The following is a 15,583-nucleotide window of genomic DNA, read 5'->3' as shown; positions in this document are numbered from 1 at the left end:
TCATGGAGCTATGGATGGGAAAATCCTAGAGATGATGAAGGATCAGCTCAACTACAAGTGAATGACAAGAGCTGTCGTGTTCACAGTTACCTGCCCGGAATGTATTTTTGAATAAAACAGGAGCGGAAAGCAGCAGGCGTTGTTAGTACAAGATCTGCCCTTTAAAAATACATTAGTTTGGAGTGCTTGCCGTTGACGTGCAGAAGATTGCTCTTTTTCCATTTCAACCGTCACAGTTTCTCAAGCACCTGCTCCCGAGGCCATTTATAAAATCATGCAATTTGCTTTAATTGGCTCTATTGGTAGAAATTCTCACTCACATAAATGGAGTTGCAAAAGCAGTTAACGTTGCAGGGTGGCCAAAAACATCCCGAGCTTTGCTTGAGGTTTAAGTTTATGATGTCCATATGAAAAACACAGACTTCTTTCCTCTAGTCATTTCTTCCGTCTTACTATCACAACGTGCGGCTATCAGATCACCCACATGCCAAAGGTGCAAGGTCTTACTTCTGTAATGTAGAATAACTTTTACTATTTAATCAATGAAATGCATGGAACATGTAAGAAGAATAACTCTAATATATTATTTGATAAGTATGTGTTTGACTGTAACAATAAACCAATACAAACTGTGAAAGCTGACTTCTACAGCAGTAAACAAACAAGTAAAAAAACTGGTTTATTTAAAAAAGCCCAATGACAAGGTCATTGGTTTAGTGAACTGCTAGCAAGTCCGTTATATAGTGCCCTCTAAAAGCACTGGGACAGCAAAGTCAATTCTGTTACTTTTGTTTTACTTTAAGCAACGTTCTTTTACTTCACACCTGAAGGAGGGTCAAGAGCCGAAATGTTGCCTTTCTTCTTTTTACTTCTTTGACTTTTCCAAGTCATTGCTGAAGTCACATGGAGTAATTCTTGGCCTGTTTTGTTTTTGGTTCCGCATGTAAAACAAATGCTCAATTGGACTTAAATCTGGAGGTTGACTTGGCCATTTTAAGATTTTCCACTTTTTTTCTTTCTTCTAATAATTCCTTGGTTGCACTGGCCTTGCTTTGGGACATTATCTTACTGCACGGTGAAGCACTGTCCAATGGAAACATTTTGTTCTTAATAATCTGACAAAATGTTTTCGTCAACTTGAGAATGTATTTTTCCATTATTATGTACGTCATCAATAAAGCTGAGTGAGCCAGTATCAGAGGTGGCCATGCATGCCCAGGCCATGACATTATCTCCACTATGCTTCACTGATGAGATGGGAGTCTTTGGAGCATCTGCAGCTCCTTTCATTCTCCCCACTTTAATGTCATAATATCTCCACTCTTTCATCTGCTCATAAAACATAGTACCAAAATACTCCTGGCTTAGTACTCCCAAACGAATTCTAAAGCACAGATAACGTAATGTCATGGTCTCTTGTTTTTTTCCCAAGAAAATCCAAAAAGCTCAATGTTCCAGCAGAACGAAAATGTGGTTAGGAATGGACTTAGATGACTTACATTTCATTTAAAACATTCTGTCATTCCTCATTTGGGTTTTTGTTAATTCCAACAACTGGAACTGTTTAAAGATTCCTCCACAGTTAAAGCCTACGAGACAATTTTGAAATGATACAAAAGTCCACACAAAGAAAACAACATCTTGATGACTTGACGTTCTTGATTTAGGAATCTGCTGGCAACAACAACTTGGGAGTTCATTTTAAATTTCATTTCAGCTTTGACACAAAAAACTAATTTGCAGAAAATGTAGGATTTCGTCAAGAAATAGAGAATGTTGAAGCATCCATTGTATTGAAATGATACAGATGAGATAATATTTTTACCTCAAGATTGCCTGTTTTCTCTCATCTAAGCACTGGGTCTGCACTGAGTATAATTCTCAGGACTCAGGAAGATTGAGTTAGCGGGACACTGCCGACAGATTCCCCGGGTACAGAGGCAGAACTCCATTCTCTGTATATTTAATCCAAAAAGGAAAATTTGCTTGTCATTTGTGCATATCTCACTTTAGTACAGTACTAAATCAGTACTAAAGAGATTTAGATACTATTTCTAATTAATACCCCTAAAAACACAGATACACGCATAGGTATATAGATTATATGCACACATCAGTTTACTTTTTGCTGACAAAATGCACTCAAAATCCTATCTTCTCAACATACATACTGAATAACCTAAAATGCATGCACTTTGATATTTACATTGTTACATTTACTCAAGTTCTGTATTAAAGAAAAATGTTATAAGCAAAGCGAATGAATATCCAATGTAGATGTTTACATTGGTAAAAAATATAAAAAATTGATTAAGTACATTATAATCAATATATTAAAATGTCTACTTTGAATATCTCATGAAGGACATGTTTTGCATATAGTCTTAGTATAATTATGAAGCTGTTCTATGACTCTGTGTCCACAAAATCTCACTTTGACTATAATGTGTTTAGAGATATCACATATATAGACAACTAAAGGCCTATGAAAATATAAAAAAGAAGACAGCATAAGATAAAATTATCTGAACAGTTTTTTATATTATTGCACAGGAACAAAAAATAGATTTTCCTTTGTGAAGTACTGTATAATGGTTACAACAAACTCCATAGTTTCACTCACAAATTTACTGTATGTTTCTCCTCTGTATTGTTCTGGTGAGCTTTCTGTGAGCTGAAAGTCTATTTCATTTATTTGTTTATATAATTATTTATTAATTATCTGCAATGTCTCTTGTCACATACATCTGCTGCCACCACCAGGACATTTGTGAAAAATTTAAATACTGTAGCACAGATCGCCATTCAAGAAAAAACAAAACCATTTCAGAGAGTATATATGATTCCACATTTCATTTTTTTTTCCTGAAAAATGAAAGTATTGAAAAATAGTACCATAACGAAAGGTAACCAAGGAAAAATCCTCTCTCTTAATGCATTTACTGTCCCTGGGTAAACAGATAAGACTTCCCTTAAAATGTGTACTAATTCTAAAAGATAATATACTAAAAGATACTGATATTATGATGCTGAACTAAAGTTTAGTGCAAAACTGAAACCTCCAACATATCAGTCTTCTGGGATCATAACTATGTATAATTATCTGATTTTCTAAATGTTATTTGCACAATAAATCAAAGATCTTAATAATTGAATTACTAGGCAGCACAATTCATTCAGTACCAATTCTATTTGTCTATACCATCAGAGGTCGACTGTCCTTGAAAATGACTTTTGCTTCACAGTCTCTGAGGGAAAGCAGAGATGTCTAATAGAATTTAGTACTGCACAAAGCAGGTATGCTGAGAGTCCCAGAATCTTTTAATGACCCAGGAAAATTGTGTAGCCATTGTCTTACAAAGGGAAAGAGTGGAGAAGTCATGTATGACCCCAGAGATAATACTCTGTGTATGCTGGGTTCCTCCTCACAAAATAATGCAGTGACACTCATCTTGCATTGAATCACCAGGCAACTGCTACACAGGATTAGGGTTGAAGAGGGGTGACTGGGGGGGAGTTCGTATTCAATTTCAGCAGCTTCCCAGGGCCATCAAGGTGCATTGTGAGACCTGTTGCTAATAAACTCGTTATTGTGTTCCTATACACGTACAACGGCGAGCTGCCGAGAAAGCCGAGGCACGTTGTGATTTCAGCTACCATCCACTACTACCACCTGCAGGAGACGAGATCCGATGACACAGAAGCGAAACTAAATCACCCGTCACAAAGGCGCACACACGGCGGAATTCAAGGAAGAGCCGAAAAAACAGCAAAGAAAGGAAAAGGCAGGGCAAGGCAAGGCAAGACTGTGATTGCCGTCCCCACAGCCGATCCATTAAAGCTAATAACGGATCATCCTAGAACGTTTTCTAATTCTGAATGATCAGATCTGCAAAGAAAACAACATCCGTCCACTTTCACACTCCAGTGGAAGAGGTGGTCCCTCTCGGCAGGGCTGCGCAGTCTTGCCATCTGGAGAATAAATCGAGTGTGAAGTACAGTATAGTTTGGGACCAAGCTCCGTGGCGGCAGCTCAGCAGTTAGTTCATTAGTTCCAAACTTCCAGGGATTAGTCCAGCATCTCTTCTGCGACTGGAAAGGATGAGACCGACAGGAAAGCAAAGCTTCAAGGAGGAATGTGACAACTAAGTTGGAGACTATAGGGCAAATAAAAAAAAAAGCTATGCAATGCACACTGCAGAGGAAAGGATTAGAACTGTGATTCACATATCTCTCACTGGTGAGCGCCAGGCAATGTTTTTTTTTTCTTCCTCTTGCATTTTTAAAAACAATATATCTGTATTAACATCAACACATTCTTCCCTGGCTTTTCCCCTGACAACCATGTCCTGGGTGACAGTTAGCGGTTTTAGACAAACCCTCATACCGTCTGTCACATCGCTTTCTCAGAGCACGATACCTGGCGCCAAAGAGTAAAAAGACTGACTAATTTTTCCCCTTCAAAACGGACTCAAACAGAGCAAAGGCTGCAGAGACTTGACATGAAGAAACCCAAGGAAGCAGCATGAAGGCCATTAACTTTTTCTAAGCCAAAGAATGGTTTTGCGTTATTAAAATATCCTGCTACGCAAAGCGGAAGAAAGAAAAAATATTGTGCGCGTAGTAAACAGATACTTTACATACAAACACAAATATATTTGGTAAATCTTTAAGCCGAGCATTCTCAGCTAAAAAAAAACTAATTTAAGTAAAATTTCAGAATGTAGTAACACTTTAGTTCATTCTTGTTTATATCTTGTTTATATTGTTTATATGAACACTCCATCATCCATAGGTTTTGAGGTTTAGAACAATTGTGCTCATTTTAAAAGACCTAAATCATAAGCCAGCCACCAGAAATGCTGCAGCTGTATATGGGTCTGTTGTGTATATATACAATATATTCAAGCACAATAATACAAAAGGAATGAGTATAATAAAAAATACATAACACAGAGATAAAAACAAAATACTTGCAAACAAACATAAATATTACCCCATGTTTTAAGCAGTCACAATGGAAAACAGAACTGAGAGACCAGGGATTTGAATACACATGCTATGGAGAAGGTGGATTTAATAATTGAGGCAACTTCTTTTTGTTTTGAATTCTGGTACATTATATTAAGGAACACAGGTCCTGCATAAACCTGCAGTACATAGACCAAAGCCAGCCTCTAACAATCATGTACGGTTATAAAATAGACTAAGCTTATACCAAGACTGCCTAACGTATTTGCTAAATATAATTGTCAAGGTTTTTTTAGGTTTAAAAATCTAATGAGCTTATTTTCTAAGCTCAAAAAATAGTACTCAGAGCAATAATGATATATAAGTAGTACTCAATACTCAGTAATAGAATATTTTATCAGTTTAAGGATTTGCATTTCTATCTGCAAGGCTTTGCTTTATGTTAATACTATCAGTTGAAACAGGAACATTACACAGAATGGTTGGTTTGCTATTGAGTGAGTGAAGGCCATATCCTAATGCCATTTTCCCATGTCTCAGTTCAATGCTGGTTAATATTCTGCAGCACGATAATCCTGTATAAGCAGAACCTAGCTATTGAATTGGATGAAAAAAGATTTTTATTCAACACATTTCAATTATTTCGTTTAAATGGTTTTATCGCTGTTTTGGGGAAAAAAGAAAACCACACCATGAAGCTAAAAATGACTACTGAAACAAATTAAATAAAACATAACAGGCCCCTTTCCTTATTTGTGCTGGTCTGCTATATACAGTATGTTGCATTAGGTATCAGGCTGATCATTTTTAAGATATGTAACACTTTCAGTGTGTTTGAAGATATCCTTTGAAGGCCAGATTTACCTAATAAGCTAACCTTATTATTTTAATTTTTTTTTATTTTCTTGTATCAGTTTCACATCTGAGCCAGGTGAAACATCCCATTCATTAGAGGACACACAAATAAAATTCCTACTGCATATTTCTTCAGATACATATGTGACTTGAAAGGAAAAGTCTTTCACTACACTCTATGGTAAATAACCCAACAGTGTGGTAGTATCCTCCATAGAACCAGTCTGTTGAAGACAGAGGTTTGACTGCAACTGAAAACTTCCCAAACTCCAGTCATACCAAACAACCATAAATAGGACAAATAACTTTCAACAATATAGCAAAACCAGCCAATTGTTCTTCTTTACATCGTGACTTAAAAGAATTCTTGTTACTCCTCCCCCTCTTCATGCCTTCCTCCAATCACATTTCTCTCCATGGGAAGCCAGGTCCAATTGCTCTGTCTTGTGGGCGGGTCGAGAATGCTTTTAACCTGAAGCATCTGTTCGTTTCCTGCTGTTATCTCAGTGTGACATGGTCACCTTGTTTCAAGAGAATGGGCTTTTTTCTTTTTAATTAAATGTAATGGAAAAAATGTTGTTGAGTTGAAGTTTTTTTTACATATATCCTTTATAAAATAGGTCATTTTGAATAGCTGATCATGTCTAGCAGTACCTTCCTGTTTTTGTTTATTTTTAAATATTCTGTTTCAACAAGTCATATCATCTAAGCCTTCTTTATAAATCTTAGCTCATTCAGCAGAGGTTTATTAAGAAACAAAAACTGCAGTAAATCAAAACTTTCAGTATAAACAACTTCTCAATTAAAAGTATTTAAAGTTAGACAAGTTAGAAAAATAAAATCATGATATTTGCAAGGCCTAAACACGTCCTCACAAGACTATTAAATGTCATTCAGGGATGTGGACTGGAAAGAAACTTATGGTATAGGTATAAGCAGTTATGATTCCTTATACCTTCTTCTGGGAAAAATGTATTGTTTTCTACTTTGTTTAAAGAAAAAACAGAAAATCTTTTTCAAAATCAGAAAGTTTGAAATGTTCAAGACTCACTACATAACCGTAAAGGTTTCCACTGAAAAGTGGAGCCCAAGGTGCTGCATCAGTTCTGTTTGCTCCTGTCTGCGGCCTTAAGATCTTCCAATTGCATTACTTCATGCTTTAGCTAATTTAAATGCCCTTTGTGTGGAACTTAAAACGCCAGAAAACTTGCATCTGTAATGAATGTACCGGTTATTACAGACACAAAAAATTTGCTTTTAACAAAGGATCATTCAAGGCTGGTGAATTGTCCCTTATGCTTACGAATATTCCAGTAAAACTACAATAAGACCACTATAAAAAGATACTCCTGTTTACCAGACAACAGCTAGCAGTTACCTTTCTGTTGAGAGCCACACCATCCTCACAGTCAAACACTGCACAGTCCACGTCCAGAGAGGCCAGTTTCCGCATCTTCCTTTCATCATTTCCAGGGACGTACAGCACTGCTCGTCTGGGGACGTACTTGATGGAAGACTCCAGCGTGTGCTGGTAGCGACAGCTGCCATAAAATTTTCGCCCTTTCAGAGAAATGGGCCATGGCTCTCTTCCCCTACAGAAATACACATCAGAAAAAACACCACTGTACACACGTATATACATAGCCCAGTGATTCTACAGCGTGAAAGGAATCCAGGCATGGATGGTTACAATATACCAAAGAAGTATTAAACAGTGAAGCAAAAAGTTTCATTTACTTCTTCTTTATTTAGCATCAGATACTTCAGGGAAAAGGAAATGGAATCAACAGTGCTTTGAGCTGGACCTACAGTATAAGCTCAATCAGAGTTAAGAACAAAGAATAAAAGAGAGGAGGCCACTCAGCCCATCTGGTCTATTAGATAGAGTTTAATTGACCCAAGGTTCTCAGTCAGCCATCAACATCATGGTTGAGAAGTTTGTTCCATACTTCCACAACTCTTAGGGTAAAGACAAGCCTCCTGTTCTCAGTTTTAAACACACTTCCACATAGTTTCCACTTGTGCCCACTAGTTTGTCTCTCACTGTTCATTCTGAAGAAGACTGCTGAGTTGAGTATGTCCCAAGTCTTTGAGACTTCTGAATACTTGTATCAAGTACCCTTGCAAACTTGGTCAAGACTAAAAAGGTTCAAGTCTTTTGGCCTTTCAGTGCAGGATATCATCCTTCAATTTAAATTGTACACATTTAACTACATATCCAAGTATTTTGGTTGGCTTTCCAACATTGTCTAGATGAGAATGATACGTCAACGTAAACACTTACCTACACAGTACCTTTTTTCATACACAACCATTCCTCGCTCAGCATTATAGTTTATATTTTTATTATCCAGCATTCATAATGCTCGTCTAAATTAAATGTTATCTGTCTTTTTCCTTGTCAGTGCATCCTTCCTTTGATAAGGCTGAATTAATGGATTGCCAAAACGTTCATTTCAGTTACTGAATATAAAGTTTTTCTACTGTTTTGTGTGTGGGAAATAGTAAAATTTTTCATTTGAAGTAGTTAACATATTAGTGAGATATAAATTTCAGGTATAAAATTCTTTTATAAAATTTAGACATGAATAAAATGCCTAAAGTGCAAGAACACAACACACATTTTATTTTCCCATAATAACCTGCAACTACAACAAAAAACATATAAATGTTTAAAGAAAGAGATGAAATGTTCAACATCAAATAATTGAACATAATGAAAGAAAGCAACTTAAAGAAAATGGTTCATTAAAAAGCACAAAAGAACAAAATAGCAGAACCTCTGAAAATACTTAACATACCAAATTACCCCCCCCCCCCCAACATAACCTGAATTTTAATTTCACAAGAGGAAGCCAAAGTAACAGTCGCACATCTGACACCTGCCAGTTAAAGCTCTACAAAACACTGGCCAGCTACTTAAAAATGGTTCATGGGAAAGTTAAAGAAAACAAAAAAAGCCACAAGTGAAAGCATTTGTTTCATGTTTTCCTATACGTTTGACTCAGAAGTGAAGAATGTGTTTTCCTTTCAGCTCCCTATTGAAGCAGATGAGCAATGCTGACCTGCACTTTTGTAACTGTTTATCACATCAGAAGCAACTGTCCTCTTCTCTTCCCAGTTCTGACAGCAGCTTAGCTGACACAGCTGAATAAATCAATTAAGAGGTAAACTGAACTATAAGTGGAGGAAAAAAGATTAGGAGCCCCCCAAATAATTAAAGTTTGGACAACACAACAAATCTACATAATACTTCCTACTAATTACTACTGGAAAATAGAGGGCTGTTTGTTGTAAACAGCAGTGGCGCTTGTACAAACATTGGCAGTCCACAACAGAGCCAAAAACTCTTGTTCGCACTGAGCATGGTCTGATGAAAGCAGTCCTTCCAAACAGTTTTATTGATACAGCTGCTGAGCACGCATTTTATCACACATGCTAATAATCGCAGTTATGGTGCTCACATTTTAATTATTTGTTCTGTAGGCCTGGTTCTCAAACAATTAGCACTAATGAATGGCCAAAATAGCTGGGATCATATATATCTAATTACAGTCAAGAATAGTTCTCGCCTGCATGTGCATTCCAATTTACCTCAGAGGGATAATATTTGTTGATTGTGTTCCTTTATGCTGCGAGAAGGGAAAGAAAGGGGGAGAAACACTGCACTAAAAGAGGGCAAAGTATTCTCTTTTCTGTCTTTGTTCTTGAAAGAAGCTAAAGTCACATCAATAGGCACTTAATCCTGTCATCCACGCTTACAATTGCCTTGCAGTATCAATCAAGCAGAATTTGAACCAAGATGATGCAGCTATATTGTGCAATTAAAAGCAATTCAGGTAGTTATTGCTTAGGGCACTTTGCAGGTCCAAGTACATAAAGTGGCTCTGTGGGGATTCTTAGCGCTGTAGTGTTTAAATTTGGTCAGTAACAATATCTCACAAGGGGAAGAGGGAGGAATATGCAAAAAACCCTCTTGGTGTGGATTGTGAAACAGAGAAAAGGGGAGGAACTGGCCAGCACTTGAGGGACAAAAACCTACAGCACCCATATTGATAGGGAAACAAAAAAAGCAAACAGCAAAATTAGAAAGAAAAATAGAGGGTAGGGGAGGGAGAAGGGGGGAAGGACCAAATTAAGTCTTCCACATTCAAAGCACACTGCTGCGGGGGGAATGTTAAAAAGCCATTTTAAGTGCCCACTTGAAAGGCAAATAAATTATAATGTAAGAGGGAGGCTTACAAGAAGCCGGTAATTAAAGAATAGATATTACCATATTTAACAAAAAAGCAGAGAAAAAAAGGGGTCTTTAGTATACTGTCATCAGAGGCAGCACAGGACTCAGCAGATTCAGCACTGATTGAAATGAGGAGTCTAATAAAGCCATTACAGTCTGCATTCCTTAAAAAGCTTTTTTATTCACTTTTTTCTCTTTTTTTTGACACAGTTGGGGGTTTGTTTCCAGCAACCTTGTAGTTATTGGCGAGTGAGAGGATAGTTTTTCTTCCCCAGTTGTATATTCTGACAGAAAGGAGATTCTGTACCATAAAGGAAAGTGTTCACAGTTCTTAAATGTGCGTGACACATATTCATTACGAGCTTTTCAAGATTTAACAGCCTAAAGAGCCTGATTCAGGTTTCTGATTGATTTTACTTACCGTGTACCTGCGCAGCCCATGGGGAGATAAAACGAGTTTTCAGGCCCACACATTATAATGTGGTGTAAATATTATTCTTTCACTACACTGGCTGTCTGGAAACTGTGACGAAAAAAGGGAAAAGACTCCTAAATGCAAACAAGTGTGAGGTAAACAACTCATTTGATTTTCAGAGTCAGCTTTACATAAAAGCTACTTTTTTAGATATTTACAAGCATTCCTATTTTACTGTCAAAGCAGAAACCATTCCAAGGGAGTTCCAGTCAGATGATAAGAGTACATGTCATGTACTCCTAAACTATGGAATCAACACAAAGGGTGCTTTGCCAAATGTAAATACATTGCGTTAGCCTCATGATCAAGATGAATGGAAGACATGGGGCAGAAGAAGCAACATAAATGCAAATAAGGCATTTTCCAGGACCAGCTACCAAATACGTTGTCACACACTTTAAGAGATCAATGCCAGAGTAATTTTCCTTGTGCTTGTGGAAGCCATGTTACAAAACTTCACTTTCTACTACAGCAAATTCCAAGAATGGTTTACCATCAACAGCCAAATACAAGTAATTAATGAAGACAAAAGAACTTGGCCTACCAGCATTTTATATCAGCTACGTGTAATAATGTAATATGTTATGTAATGCTGTATCACATTTGTGGTTTCCAAATAAAAGACTTGTACAGTACAGCTTCTTTGAAGAGAAAGTGTTTCAGCGCCTTTCTTTTTAATGTTAATTCAAGCATTTGGGACCAGATTTTCTATTTTAATTGGGGGTATTTCTGACCGAGTATTTGAATTAGTTTATGAAATCTGGTTTAACAAAAAAGGCAGTGTAATGCAGGACCAAAAGGGGCCCTCTCTAGCTTTAATCCTTATTTATAAAATCTGCAGCAATCGGATTTCCAGTCTTCTGTCTGGCTATCTGCCTGAAGCTTAAAGCAACTTTATTTACAGTAGATAAGAAACTAAACTGCGTTGCCATATTAAAGCAAGAAGTCTTGACATCTTGCTACACAGACAATGGGAAACATCACAAAGAACAAAAGTAAGCAGGCACAGCACTATCCACCTGTAGTAGTTTGTTCTTGTCAATCATGCAGGGCCTGATGCAGATGCTCAAGCTAAAGGCTGATACTCTACAGGTCAGGGATGGGAATTAGGAAAACTCGACAATTTCAGTGTGCGTACCCCTGCACCTGCTTTAGACTCATCGGTTTCAACATCACTAGCAGCATCTCTCAGCTCTCTGATATAAGTCTTACACTGCATTGCACTAATGTTGACACTCAGGATGGCAATACGATTTGTGTTACTGTATCACGCCTTCTTCATTACTGACTGGCAGACAAACTGTGCACTGTTTTAATTCTTACTATTTCTTTATTCCTAGTGCAGCATGCATTGCTCGGTACTAATCTTATTGCAACATTATTAAGTTATCTTCTTGTACATACATAAGAACATAAAGGACAGAAAGGAAAAGAGGTCAGTCAGTCCATTTGGCTCTTTTGGTAGTTAGTTTGGTAGCCAATTGATCCAAGGATCTCATTCTGGTTTTTTTTCTTGGCTTAATTTATATTAATTGGCTTGTTTTGGATAAATTGATAAGAAGCTAAATTTGAATTTGAGTACAGGGCGGAGCAGTGGAACTGTAGCTAAGGATCTGAGCCTGTGGCTGGAAGGTTGCCGGTTCAAATCCCGCGGCCGGCAGAGGAATCCTTATCCTACATTGGGCCCCTGAGCAAGGCCCTTAACCCCAACCTTAACCCCAACTGCTCCAGGGGCGCTGTACAATGGCTGACCCTGCGCTCTGACCCCAAGCTTCTCTCCCCGTCTGTGTGTCTCATGGAGAGCAAGCTGGGGTATGTGAAAAAGACGAATTCCTAATCCAAGAAATTGTATATGGCTAATAATAAAGTGATCTTAACTTTCAAAAACGTGGCTGGGTAGCTTATATTCCCACAACCCTTTCGGTAAAGTCTAGGTTTCAAATGCACTTCCATGCGATTGCTCTTTGTACATTCCTAACGTAAATATAATTTATGTATTTTTGGGTGACTTGGGTAAGGGCATTTGCTAAGCAAATTAACTATTAACAACAATAATATATCCCCTTGTGTAGATGCTTGCATGCTTCAAACCCTTCCTCAAAGGTTTAGTGCCATGCAATTACATCAAACTGCAAACAAGGATTTCTGTCACCCCAGCTTTATCCTTCGCATCCTGAAAGACTCTTCTCCAAAGCAATGAAACGGTGATACAAGGTACGTTTCTCAGGACATAATTATAAACAATTTAAAACATCCAATATATATAAACCCAAAAAACCCCACAAAATCAGAGGCTTGAAAGCCGCATATTGAAAACCTGGTCTTATATGACAAAAACCTACAGATATTCAAAGAACGAGACTGAGCCTTGAGAAGATCTCATTATAGTATTGTCTATATGCTACCAAGGAGAATAGTATGTTTCAAATCATTCCTATGGTTTCAAAGGTACATCACCTTCTACAGTGTAAGACATTTTAAAAATCTGAATATGTTTTCAGGAACCTACTGTATATGACTTAGTGTGACAATTACATTTTTATTAAAACCCCTCAAAAGAAGGGTGAGATGAAGTGTGATTATGCACTAATCTGGAATTTTGAACATTTTAATGTAATATTTTTGAAACCACATGGGGTATCTTATTAAGTGGAGGTTTGTGCGGCCTGCTTTCACACCAACAAGAGAAAGACTGAAGGGAGTTGTACTTTCTAGTTTCAGTAAATGACAGATAAATGGAGTCTTGAATGATGTCTTTCAAAATTCGGAAGGCAATTATTAAAGGTGACTACGGCTGTTATTTAAAAAAAGCAGCTTGCCAAGTGTAAATTCAACAATCCCAGAAAACCCTTTTAAAGAAGAGAATTATTGATGCACATTGCAAATCACTAAGCCAGGTTAACACAACGGGATCTTTCCAAATTCAACACCATAGAATGTGTAAGAAAATGGACTGTTGCATGGTAGCCTGATTTTATCATAACATTTCTCGATGAATGATTCAAAATCATTTTTTCACAAAATGAAAACACAAAAATCAACAGTTCTGTGAAGGACCAACTGTGGCAATTAAGATGTCACTATGATTTTCCATAAGCTGCATGCTAACTAATTGCAGACAAAAAAACGACAGGTTTTTTTATTAACAAATATCTTTATTAGGCCAAATTTAATCAACACGTCTCTTTAATATCACAATTAAACATCCATTAAACAACTCTGCATGATTGAGTAGGGGTGAATTAAACAAGCAAAGATTTGCAAGATAGCTTTTAAAAGCACTATACGGTATAAAATAAAGATTTTATTTGGATTATAAGATTAGAAAGGAAAAGTTTGTGATAATTTATGAAGTGCCTCAGCTGCCAACAACAAGGAGAACCCTAAACTGCAAGTAGTGATGATTAGGAGGATACGTTTGGTACTGGTAATGAGGACAATGAGGTTTTATATTGGAAAGAAAATGTAAAAACAAGGAACTACAATGAATAAATACAGTGGTATTGATATACTTTCAGATTTGAATTGGAAATCTGGTCAAATTAATACATATTTCGGGAATGTGTTTTTTCTTGATAATTCAACATCTGCTCAAACTTTTCTTGCCACGGAAAAATATTTTTACAGCTTAACAATAAATAATACTTAAGAGAGACTGAGCCTTGAGAAGATCTCGTTATAGTTGTCATTATATTGTCTTATAGTATTGTATCATAGTAATTTAGAGTATAATAAATTAAGCAGTATTTGAATTCAAAGTTTATCACAATAAATGGCAAAACACTCATACATTGCCAGATGTAAAATAATTGCAGAAAGGCATGTGGTTATCAGATTTTAGAACCTGAAGAGGTTGTATGAAAATTCTATACTTTTGTTGTTTTCAATACAGTTTAATACAACTGTTCCTGATTATGAAAACACATAAAAGGTCCTTATATTATTCAGTTTCTCTACTTAAGACAATTTGTCTGTGATGAGTCGGTGCACGTGGCTCTGTGTATTACAGTGTTAAAAATGAAAGGAGGTTTATCTCTACTGCTGACCACTGTGAACTCTGTTTAATGATGGACAAAAACAATGGCTGCAAGTTACACTCCTGTGAAGAAACTATTAAGGCCAACATATGCATTACTTGAACAAACCCCTATATTTTTAAACTCTAGCTCTGGCTCTCTTTGTCGACAGAGCTTATAAAAGAATGGATGCAAATAAATAATAAGTAAAGAACATAAGAAAGTTTGTGAATGAGGCCATTTCATACATCTAGCACATTTAGTTCTTAAAAACTAACTGATCTGGGGATTTCACCTAACTGAAGAAATTATAATATTGGCTTCGACAACATCCCATAGAACACAGTAGTTTTTCTAGACCCCCACAAACTATAGTATTCTTAGATTCTTAGATTCTACTTGTGTCCTCCAGTTCATGTTTCACTGCTGATCCCAGAATTCCTGAATCAGGTCCACTTGAATTCTTCTCTGTTCAAGACTAAAAAAAAACTGTTCTTCTAGCTTAGAAGAGCAGGATGTTCCTTTGAATGAGATTATATATGGTCGCTCTTTTTCAGACTGATTTCAGGGCAGCAAAATATTTTCTACTTTGTCTTACTAGTTCACTAGGTCTAAGTCTTACTAGTTCATTGTATCTATCATCTATTGGTATAGTTCATTAAGTTATCTGTATATCCTAACATTTTATAAAGCTTCTCTATGTCAGACTAAACACATACTTCTGTATCATAGGGAGATTCATTAAGCTATTTTAAATTTAATTAATATTTTCTTATCTACATTTAAAGCTCTGCACTTTGCTACAAACCATCTGCAAGATGATTGTCCAATCTTTAATTCTAAATGTTTTCAATGTATTGACAGCTTCTACTGTGTTTGTTAATTCTCTTATTTTGGTTTCACTGATAAACATCTCTAGTTTACTACCTACAGTATACCAGAATCTAGATCACTGACAAACATTAGGAAGACAGTAGTCATAATACAGATCCCTTTGCTACTTCTTTATACAATCCCACTTACAATTTA

The 15,583-nt window shown here is 36.6% G+C and overlaps 1 protein-coding gene across 1 annotated transcript in view; it reads right to left on the bottom strand.

Annotated features, from left to right (window-relative positions):
• clybl (citramalyl-CoA lyase) overlaps positions 1-15,583 on the bottom strand; it is a 77,563-nt gene that overhangs the window by 31,852 nt on the left and 30,128 nt on the right. The window contains exon 2 of the mRNA XM_088913841.1: positions 7,205-7,418. Within this exon, the coding sequence (XP_088769967.1) occupies positions 7,205-7,418 (214 nt within the window). The remainder of the gene's footprint in view (positions 1-7,204; positions 7,419-15,583) is intronic.

This window comes from Atractosteus spatula, chromosome 4, assembly GCF_055471065.1.
Source record: "Atractosteus spatula isolate fAtrSpa1 chromosome 4, fAtrSpa1.hap1, whole genome shotgun sequence".
NCBI lineage: Eukaryota > Metazoa > Chordata > Actinopteri > Semionotiformes > Lepisosteidae > Atractosteus > Atractosteus spatula.
The sequence above is the reverse complement of the archived record's forward strand: the minus strand, read 5'-3'. Positions and strand labels throughout refer to the sequence as shown.